Raw genomic sequence first — 11,286 nt, 5'->3', positions numbered from 1 at the left:
TTTATATAATAGAAAATATCAAAATAACAGAAAATCAAGAAATCCAAAAGTTGGTTCTTTGAAAATATTAACAAAGTTGATGAACATTTATTTAGCTAGATTGAGTAAGAAAAAAATGAAAGAAGACTCAAATTACGAAAATAAGTGGGATGAAGACATTACTATTGATTTTACAGAAATAAATGGCAATATATTGGAAAACCTATATAAAATGCACAAATTCCTAAAACCACACAACCTACCAGAACTAAATTGTAAAAATATAGAAAAATTTTTTTTCAATCAATCAGAAGAGGAACTTCAAAATTGATTTGGCACTACTGAGTTCAGAACATCCTTAGGGCTCTGTGAAAGTGACAAAGGGAGTGTGAGATCATTGACATTTCTTCAGACAGATGCGTTAAGGAAAGAGAGGTTGAAAATCATGAGGGCATTGGTCAGCCTCCAGCACTTTGCTGCTCAAGTTTCAGGAGCTGTTTTTCAAGTTTTGAGATGTTTACTTGATGTATCATCAGAAACTGGCCATTCAAATGAAAGACAGGAATGTCAAACTTGTACCTTTCATACCAAGCAGAGTTTTCTGGAAGTGTGATGTCCACCTCCTGTAAAATAAACCTGTTTTTATAAGGTTTGAGTACTTCCTTGGCTTCCTCACAAAGGGGGCATGGATCTTTTGTGAATAAAGTCAGCACAGGCAGAGTTGTCCTAGAGGCAGAGAAATTTCTCAAGAAGAGTCCAAAGGAGCATTTGGTAAGTTGCATGCTATTTCCTTGAAACCAGAGCATCTTAATTCTGATCCAGATGGTTTCTCCCCTTCAATGTAATTGCAAACAAGATTAAAACCACATTCAGGAACTATTCCAGCTGGCTTTTGGCTTCCTCTGATGTACACTCCTGAGCCTCGGGCCGCCAACGTAGGTGCTCAAGACATAGAAAATTTGAATAGCCCTACAACTAAAAAAAAAAAAATAGAATCAGTAATCAAAGCTTCCTGATAGAGAAAACCTCTAGATCTTCACTTGTGAATTCTAGTATTTAAAGAAAAATTAAAGCCTATGCTTTTCAAATTTCTCCAAAAAATTGATGAGGAGAAGACACCTCTTAAGTTATTCATGAATACCTGTTGGAAGATTTTTTTTTTTATTGCTGCTTCAATTTCAGTGCTTGATATCGGTCTGTTCAGTTCTATTTCTTACTGATTGAGCCTAGGGAGGTTGTATGTTTCCAAGAATTTGTCCATTTCCTCCATGTTTTCAAGTTTATGATAATAGAGATTTCTATAGTAATCAAAGATGATGTTTTGTATTTTCATGATATCAGTTGTTATTTCTCCTTTTGCATTTCCAATTGAGCTTATTAAAGTCCTTTTCTTTCTGCTTCTGGTTAATCTAGCAAGAGGCCTGTCAATTTTGCTTATGTTTTCAAAGAACAAACTTTTTGTTTCATTAATCATCTGCATAGCTCTTTTGCTCTTGATTTCATTTAGTTCTACTCTGATCTTGGTTATTTCTTTTCTTTTGCTGGGTTTAGAATTGGTTTGCTCTTCCTTTTCCAGTTCCTTGAGATGATTCATTAGCTTGTTGATCTGTAATCTTTCCATCTTTTGGATGTGGATATTTAAGGCTCTGAGTTTTCCCCTCAGGACTGCTTTTGCTGTGTCTCACAGATTTTGATAACTCATGTGCCCAGTATCATTTAGTTCAAAGAATCTTTTGATGTCCATCTTTATCTCTTCCTTGACCCAACTACCATTCAGCATTAGGTTATTTAGTTTCCATGACTTTGTGTAAAGAAGAGTGTTTCTGTTGGAATTGATTTCTAATTTTATTCCACTGTGGTCTGAGAAGATACATGGTATGATTTCTGTTTTTTAAAATTTGTTGAGACCTGTTTTGTGGCCTAGGATTTGATCAATGTTAGAAAAAGTTTCATGAGCCAATGAGAAAAACATATATTCAGTATTTTGGGGGTAGAATGTTCTGTAAATATGTGTCAGGCCCATTTGTTCTAGAGTTCTATTTAAATCCATTGTTCCTTTGCTTGTTTTCTGCTTGGAGGATCTGTCCCAGTTCTGTCAATGGGGTGTTGAAGTCCCCAGCTATTATGGCATTGCTGTTTATCATTTTGTTTAGATCAACTAGGATTTGCTTTATGTATCCGGGTGCTCCTGTGTTAGGTGCATAAATATTTAGGATTGTTAAGACTTCTTGTTGAATTGTTCCCTTCACCATTATATAGTGACTGTCTTTGTCTTTCTTTACTTTGTTTGTTTTAAAGTCTATTGTATCTGACATGAGAATGGCTACACAAGCTTTCTTTTGGTTTCTATTTGCATGGAATATTGTTTTCCATCCCTTCACCTTGAGTCTGAATTAGTACTTGTGGGTTAGGTGCATTTCCTGGAGACAACAGATAGTTGGCTTGTATTTTTATCCATTCATCCAGCCTATGTCTCTCAGTAGGCAATTCACATCATTCAAACTTATTGAGAGAATTGATATTTGTGGTGTATTTGTGTTCATCCTTTGGGTAGACCATTATTGTTTGTTTTACCACTCAAGCCACTGTGGTATCTGAGTTCAGAACTTTAGCTTTTGGATAACTTTACACTGGTGAGTGTCTATTGTGCTGATCAGTGTGTAATGCAGGACTGAGTACTTCCTGCAGGGCAGGTCTGGTCTTTATAAATTCCCTCAGCAATTGCTTGTTTGGGAAAGTCTTTATTTCTCCCTCATATAAGAAACTTAGTTTTGCAGGATACAAAATTCTGGGCTGGCCAGTATTCTGTTTTGAAGATTGGAGATGGTCCCCAGTCCCTTCTAGCTTGTAAGGTTTCAGTTGAGAAGTCTGCAGTTAGTCTTATAGGTTTTCCTTTGTAGGTTACCTGCTGTTTTCACCTCACTGCTCATAGGAGTGCCTCTTTTGTGTTTACTTTGGCCAGCCTCATGACTATGTGATGTGGTGATTCCCTTTTCATAATGAATCTTCCAGGAGTCCTGTGTGCTTCTCACACCTGGATATCTAGATTTCTAGCTAGGCCAGGGAAATTTTCTTCAATTATTCTCTCAAATAAATTATCCAACCCTTGTGTATTTTCTTCTTCACCCTGAGGGATGCCTATGATTCTTATGTTTGGCCTCTTTACATAATCCCACATTTCTTTTAAGCTTTGTTCCTTTTATTTTTCTGTTTTTTCTCTTTGACTGATTTGTTTAACTAATGGGTGTTATCTTCAAGCTCTGAGATTATTTCTTCTGTGTGATCCAACCTATTCTTAAGGCTTTCCACTGTTTCCTGTAATTCCTCAAATAAGTTTTTCATTTCCAGAATTTATGTTTGGTTTTCTTTAATACTTTGGTTTCTTTAGAGAATTTTTCATTCATTTCCTGCATTGTTTTTGTGGCTTATTTTTGCTGGGTTTCTGTTTTCTCTTGTATATCATTGAGCTTTCTTACAATCCATATTTGAAATTCTTCATCTGTCATTTTAACCATTTTGTTTAGGTTGGTATCCATCAGTGAGGAGTTGCTGATTTCTGTGGGAGTAGCCTTTCATTTTGATTTTTCATGTTTCTGGAGTTTTTTTCACTGATTCCTTCTCATCCAGCCTCTTGATGGATAGCTGGGGGTTTTAGGGCTGGCTTACGGCCTTGTCTCCATGTACCCAAAGATTGATCCCTGACCATCCTGGGGAAAGGAGTGCTGGTCCTGAGTTGCCTTTGGGGTGTTTTAGCAGGTTTGATGGACCGCTCAGATTACCTCTGACCTGTTGTCTTCACCTCTTCCCAATGGAGTGTAGTGACTTTGGTCCCCCAGCTTAATCTCTGAGCTGGTGGATTGTGCTTGTGGGTACAGATATGCCACTTTGTAATTGCTTGAGTTGGAAGGCACTATGTTTAGCTACGGGGTTGTTCTCACTGTCATGGATTGTAGTTTGTGTGGAGGAACCAGCTGCCAAGGTAAATTTTTGTGCCCGTGGTAGGCTCTGGTCCCCCAGGTGGGGTACACAAATGCCCCAAGATTCAGGAGGGGCCCTGTAGCTCCCAGAAGGTAGTTTGGTCCCTACTCCCTCTGAGATGGGGAGAGGAGCAAGATAGATTGTGGCTAGAATGCAAGAGCCTGAGTGAGGAGCTTTGCTGAGCCTCGCCCCGGCTTAGAGGTTGCTTATCCTGGCCACTAGGGGGAGCCGCTGATATGGAGTTCAGGGCTATCTCTGCAAGCCCTGAGAGCTGCTCCTGATGGGAGGGGCCTAATTGTGTGATTGTTAGGTCCCTAGCCAGGCTTTTTCTCTCTCTGTCTGCTAGCCCATTTTCTCCATGGGGTGGGGCATGCACCCTCCCTATTTGTTCCCTGGAATTCCACAACACTCCTCCCTCTGATCAGTCCATGTATGTTCCCTCTCTGCCCAAGACTGGTTCTTGAGCTACCCCACAGTTCATGTGTCTGACCCACTGGCATCCATTTCCATGTGACACTGGGAGATAGGAGGATCTCCAATTGTGCACCCATTTTCCACCACTAGATCCCAAGGCGAGGGGGCTAGTCCTCTGTATCTGCAAAGGTCTACGCCAGGTGACGCTTCCACCAGGGGTAGTGGCAGCTGACAAGTCTCTTGGATCAAGCTGCACTTTCCGATTGAAGTGAGTGGCGGGAGTGGCTGCTGCTCTGGTGATACCGGAGGCATTCGGTTACCATGAGAACCAGGGTATATGCTAATTCAGAGCCAGTGCTGCAGCATTCTCCATTATGGTGATTCTCCAGAAGGGGATGAGGAATGGGGCATGCTCACAGGCTCCCACTCCTCTGTGCTCCTCCACACTCTCCCGCTGAGTATGGCTGTGCAGGCTGTCTTGCCATTGGAGCCTGGAACCGCAACCTCTCCCCTATGTCTCCCTGCCTTGCCCTCACGACCCCGGAGCAACAGGTTTGGCCACCTGTCTGAGCTGCCAGTGGGTGAACGTGCCAAATGCCCATGGGTAGGAAGATCACAAACTCCAGCTGTCTTGCGGGCTTCAACAGGAGCTCCCCCCAGAGCTGAAAAGCAGAACTCTCAACACAGAGTACTCTAGCAGCCACTATGGTAGGAAGAGGGGCTGCAGTCTCCCTGCACCGGTTTTGTGTCCTGGGGGCACTGGGTATTGCCCACCTGTCCAAGCCACTGTTGCTGCAGCTATGCTCTATGAGTTGGTTTCAGCTGGGAATGCCCCCATTTGGGGAGACACGTCTCTTGGCATGGAGCACTTTCACAGTTGCTATGGGGAGGGAGGTGCCATGGCTACAAGCCGACTTGAGCCAAAATTACTTTCTGGATGCCAGGAATGGAGGAGATGAAGAGAAGAAAGCGTCCAGATACATGAATCTTTTTCTCATGTCACTCCCTCATAGGATGAGAGCCCTATGTCCTGCTGCTGGCCTGAAGTACCTGGGTGGGGGAGGGGAGCCCCTCTTACCCTTTCACTAGGCTCTAGGCCTCCCTAGATTTTGTCTGTGCTGCTGATCTCTCTTTTCTATCCTCCTCTCTCTCATCTTCACTGCTCCTGTGGATGGGGTCCCCAGACTCCTCTGCTGTCTCTCCCCATGGTCTGCATCCAAGCAGTATTTGTTCTGAGCTCTCCTCAGTCCAACCCTCTACTCTTCTGCTGGGACGGTCTGACAAGCAGGGTCTCTAGTTGGCCATCTTAGCTCAATCTTGGTCAGCATTACCTGATACTAAACCAAGAAAACACACTACATGAAAACTACAAATGAATATCATGAGTATTGATGAAAAATCCTCAACAAAATACTAGCATAGAGAATTCAGCAGCTTATTAACAGGCTTACACACCATGACTAAGTCAGATTTGTTTGTAGAGTGCAAGGAAGTTTCAATATATGAAAATCAGTCAATCACATTAACTGAATGAAGGAAGAAGTCGTTTGATAAATTCAACACCCTTTCTTGATAAAAAAAAAAACATTCAACACACTAGGAATAGTAGAAAAATTCTTTAACTTAATGAAGGCCAAATATGAAAAACCTACATCTAAAATCATTCTCAGTAGTGAAGAAATTGAAGCTACTTTCCTAAGATCAGGAACAAGGAGAGCATGCCAGATTTCACCATTTCAATTCAACATAGCACTGAAAGTTCTACTCAAAGAAATTAGGCAAGAAACCAAAAAGGCATCCAAACAGGAAAACAATAAGTAATTTTTTTCTCTTTGCAGATGAATGATCCTATGTGGTATAAACCTAAAAATTCCACAAAAAAAACCCTGCTGATACAATATTAATAAATGAATTCATCAGGATTTCAGTATACAAATGTACACACAAAATCAGTTACATTTCTATACTATACTAACAATGAACAATGTGAAAAGGAAACTAAGAAAACAATTCCATTTATAATATATTCAGAAAAAGAACACGGGATTAAATTTATTCAAGAATGTGCAAGATTTGTACACTGAATACTACAGAATGTTGAAAGAAATTAAAGACACAAATAAATGGAAAGACATTCTGTGTTCACAAAATGAAAGACATACTATTATGATAATGATACTATTCAAAACAATCTACAGATTCCATGCAATCTTGATAAAAACACAAATAGCATTTTTGCAGAAATAGAAAAACTTATCCTAAAATTTACATGAAATCTCAAGGAACCCTGAATAGCCCAAACAATCTTGCAAAAGTAGAACAAAGTTGGCAGGTGTGTACTAATTTAAAAACTTACTACAAAGCCACAGTAACAAAAACAGTGTGGTACTGGCATAAGGACAGATACACAGACCAGTGTAATAGAATAGGCAGTTTGGGAATAAACCCTTACATACATATGTAATTGACTTTCACTAATGGTGCCAAGCCCATGCAGTGGAAGAAAGGACAATCTTTCCAACAAATGGTGCTGTGGAAATTATATACCCACACATAAAAGAAGGAAGCAGAGCCATTACCTTACACTATATAAAAAAAGTCACCCCAAAATGGATGAAACATACAAATGTAAGAGCTAAACCTATAAAAGTCTTTGAAGAACAGTTATGGGATTGGATTGGTGATAATTTCTCATATGTGTCACCAAAAGTACTGGAAACAAAAATAAAAATAAATCTAAAAGTCAATAAATTGGACTTCATCAAAATTAAAAGTTTGTGCAACAAAAGGCACCATAAACACAATGTAAAGACAACCTACAAAATGGTAGAAAATATTTGCAAATCACATAGCTGGTAAGGGATAAATATATATATATTATATACATATATATATATTATATGTATAAACACACAGAACTCCCACAACTCAACAACAAAAAACTAAGAACACATTTTAAAAATGAGCAAAGGATATGAATAGAAATTTCTCCAAAGAAGATATACAAATGGCCAATAAGCACATGAAAGGATGCTCATCACTAGCTATTATGGACAGAATGTTTCTGTTGCTCAAAAATCCATATGTGGAAACCCTAACTTCAAGTGTGGCTATATTTAGAGATGTAGTTGGAGATGGGACCTCCAAGGAAGTAGTTACAGTTGAATGAGGGCATTATGGTAGTGGGGCTCTAATACAATAGAATTAGTGTCCTTGTAAGACGAGATACTGGATAGCTCATTAGCTCCTATTCTCTCTCTCTCTCCTCACACTGAAGAAAGTCTCTTGTGAGAAGGAAGCCATCTGTAAGTCTGGAAGACAGCCCTCATCCAAAACTGAATCAAACTCAGAAATTTAATCTGGGACACTTCTGGCCTTCGAAACTGTGATAAACTGTGCGAAAATAATTCAGTCTTCGGTATTTTGTTATTGCAGCCTGATCAGACTAATACAGATTTTGGTTCTGAGACTTGGGGTGTTGCTATAACAAATAACTAAAAGTGTGGAAGTCGCTTTGGAACTGGGATAGGTAGAGACTAGAAGAATTCTGAGGTGCATGCTAGTAAATTGCCTTGAAGGGACTGTTAGTAGAAATATAAACATTAAAGGTGATTCTAGTGTGAGTTCAGAAAGAAAGGAGGAGAACTATAGAGAGCTATATAGAGAGCTATATAGAGAGCTCTAGAGCTATCTAGCTTAGAGAAAAAAAAAATAAAGATTATATATATGTAAAGAATATGTATAAAGAATACACACACATATGTATATATGATCATAAACAGAATTTTTGTAGAAACATGGATGCTAAAGGCCACTATAGTGAAGTCTCAGATGGAAATGAGGAACATGTTATTGGAAAGTGGAGAAAAGATGATCCTTCTTACAAGATGCAAAGAACTTGGCTAAATTGTATTCTAGTGTTTTCTGGAAGTTAGAACTTCCAATAGATGAAATTGGACATTTAGTTCAGATTCCTGAGCAATCAGTTGATGGAATGACTTAGTTTCTTCTTACTGCTTATAGTAAAATGTGAGAGGAGAGAGAGAAATTGAAGGAATTATTAAGTAAAAAGGAGCTAGAACATGAAAATTTGGAAAACTCTCAGCCTACGCATCATTTAAAAACTGAGAAAGCACTTTTCTGAAGAGAACATTGTGGGGAGTTAGCTATGCTCCCAGCAAAAAATTGGGTCCCTCAGGCAGGGGTTGTCGCAAAGGATGAAAAAATAGTAGGAAATAGAAATAAAAATAATACACAGAGGCAAAAATATAGTTTATAAAGAATAGATTTATGAAGATAGGCAAAGGAGGGTACTCGGAGGGCTACAGGATTTTCCCATCAATCCCTAAAAGCCATGACTGAAGTTTTACATAGGTATTTATAGGTACAGTGTTTCGTTTGTCAGGGATAACAAGATTTACATAATAACAGGTAGTTTGGTTTAGGTTCAAAGTCTTCCAAAAGGCTTCTACAGATCCCCTAATTAACTCTATCTATGTGAACAAATGGTTACAAAATCTTTTTAGGGCAAACTTCTACGTTTTAAGATAAAGCTATCACTTTAGCAAAAACAGAGACATCATGGCTCTGGTTATTCTGTATTAGAACAGAGATTTCAGAAGTCAAGCATGAGCTGTCACTTATGCTAATTACTTTAACTGCATGGGACTGTCTGGGCTCCAGCTCGGCCCGGCTTGGGTGGCATATCTTATTGATCAGCTCTCATCTTGGGCAGCCTGTCTTTATTGATCAGCTCCCCATCCCATGGCTCCATGCAAAACCTGCTTTGTCCTTCAAAGCAGGTGAGAACCACAGGCTTGAGACTACAGCATCACCTTGGAATGCAGCTGCTACTGACCATTGAGACGCCATCCTGAGGCAAGGCAGCCTTTGATATGCGAACTAACACATTCACATTTTCCTTCAGGACAAAGCCTTGCAAAACTCCTGAAATCATTTCTGTCTCTAAAAATATAAGGGGCATTTCTATAAATCAATATTTCTTAGGCTCAGCAGAACACTAAGGCTGTGGCTGAACAACCATTTGATAAGGAGATCAGTATGAATGTGAACCATGGATTTAATCAGCGATCTCAGCAGAAGCCAGGAACAGAGATAGGATTACACCAGTAGAAACACTGCCAGCTGGTACTAAAGGGGACAATAAAAATGGGACAGAATGAAGGAAGGCTGTTGGATTTCCTGGATTTTATAGGATGGAGCCATAGAGCTATATGGCTGAAAACATATATTATGCTGCAAGAAAAATGAAGAATGACCCCAAAGCTAATTCAGAGATCATCAGGGTCCCACTCCCACCACAGACCCAGAGTGCCTAGGCTTGGGGTGGCAAGGCTGCCTCCACCTCAGTTCCAAATGGTGGGGCCATTATGGAGGTTGCAACAGGTCATGTTGCTGATGCCTGGATCCTTGGGAGTGGGACCCCTGTCCCACAGAAGCTTGGGGGTGGTACAAAGAGCTGGAAAGGCTGAGAAGCCATGAGGTAAAACACCCATTTTTCAGGTGGGGCAAATAGATATGAGGAGGAAGTAATGTTAATCCAAACCTTGAACCCATCCCCTGCTGTGCTGGTAGTCTCTTTACCCTGACCAACACCCACTCTGATCTTGCCACTGCCACCTCTGTGGTCACTGGCACCTTTTGCTCCCGCCCCTGTGCTAATGGCTGAGGGGCCGAATATGCCACAGGCCTTAGGGCCTTATCCATGTACGGCCCAAAGTGAGGCACTCCCCAAAACAACATATGGGGCACAGGGACTTGGTTTGGTGTCACCATCTGGGCCCTAGCAGGGAACCCAATTTGATCAGGGGGCCATTTGCAGAGCTGGGCAATTTCCACTGCATCAATATCTGGTAGGAGGACTAAATGTCCAGGATCACCTGGCTGGTTTTCCTTGGATACACAACCCATTTTCAATCTCAGATTTATGCAAGTGGAAGAATAACAACCCTTCTTATAGAAAGGACCCCTTTTGCATGACTGAGCTTTTTACCTCCATTTTTTGCTACAAAGCACCCCTCACGGGCAGACATACACACTTATGAATATGATGTTGACTGGAGATGAGAGGAGGATAGTTATTGATAAAGCTAGAGAAGAGCCACATCAGCTTCACCTAGCGGACCCAAATAGAACTTCAGACATGAAGGGTCTCCACTGCTGAAACTAACTAGGGCCTGAATGACAGGCTAGGTCATTACAGAAAATGTATTTTGGTGGGCTTATGAAAGGGGGTACCCAAGGAAAAAAGTCTTGACAAACTTTAGGAAATACAACAAAAACCTAACGAGGACCTTTTAGAATTCCTAGAAAGAATTCACTAGGCATGCAAGTGTTACACAGATGCTGACCCTGAAGCTCCTAGGAATACCAGAATGGTAAAGATGACTTTCACTGGACAGAGTGCCCTGATATTAAGAAAAAGTTACAGAAACTAGGTGGAGCATTTGGAATGAACCTTTCTTGGTACATATTGCTTTTAAGGTTTTTAACAATAGGGAGCAAAACAGAAGAAAGATGATGCAAAGAGAAGTGCCACTTTCCTGACCGCTGCACTGGATTCCTGGAAGACAGGTAATGACAAGGTAAGCCCCCATTTGTTAAAAATCGATGTGCTTACTGTAAAGAAGAAGAACCCTGGAAGAAAGATCACCTCAAGCTGAAGAAAGGAAAAGCAGAGGGTAACAATAAGATAGAAGCAACTCAGATGGCTGAGAGGGAAATATGTTCAGATGAAGAATGAAGGAGCCAAGGGGCTCCCTTAGACTTAAGGCATCCAATTCAGATTTTTGCAAAGAAGCCCCAGGTACAATTGACAGTGGGGAACTGATTAACTTTAGTGGACACCAGTGAAACCTATTAGTTATCAACAACAAATTGGCACAAAAGACTTCT

At 40.4% G+C, this 11,286-nt stretch overlaps 1 protein-coding gene across 1 annotated transcript; it reads right to left on the bottom strand.

Annotated features, from left to right (window-relative positions):
* Positions 1 to 409: 409 nt before the first annotated feature.
* On the bottom strand, positions 410 to 989 carry LOC123640266 (glutaredoxin-like protein C5orf63 homolog). The gene has a single exon (XM_045554731.1). The coding sequence runs from the start codon at positions 783 to 785 to the stop codon at positions 438 to 440; it is 348 nt and encodes a 115-aa protein (XP_045410687.1). The 5' UTR covers positions 786 to 989; the 3' UTR covers positions 410 to 437.
* Positions 990 to 11,286: the final 10,297 nt, after the last annotated feature.

This window comes from Lemur catta, chromosome 1 (assembly GCF_020740605.2).
Source record: "Lemur catta isolate mLemCat1 chromosome 1, mLemCat1.pri, whole genome shotgun sequence".
In the NCBI taxonomy this organism is placed as follows: domain Eukaryota; kingdom Metazoa; phylum Chordata; class Mammalia; order Primates; family Lemuridae; genus Lemur; species Lemur catta.
Note: the sequence above shows the minus strand (reverse complement) of the source record. Positions and strands in the feature narration are given on the sequence as shown.

Coding starts and splice junctions, on each gene's coding strand:
- LOC123640266 (XM_045554731.1), bottom strand. CDS start 785: ATGCTCTGGTTTCAAGGAAATAGCATGCAACTTACCAAATGCTCCTTT.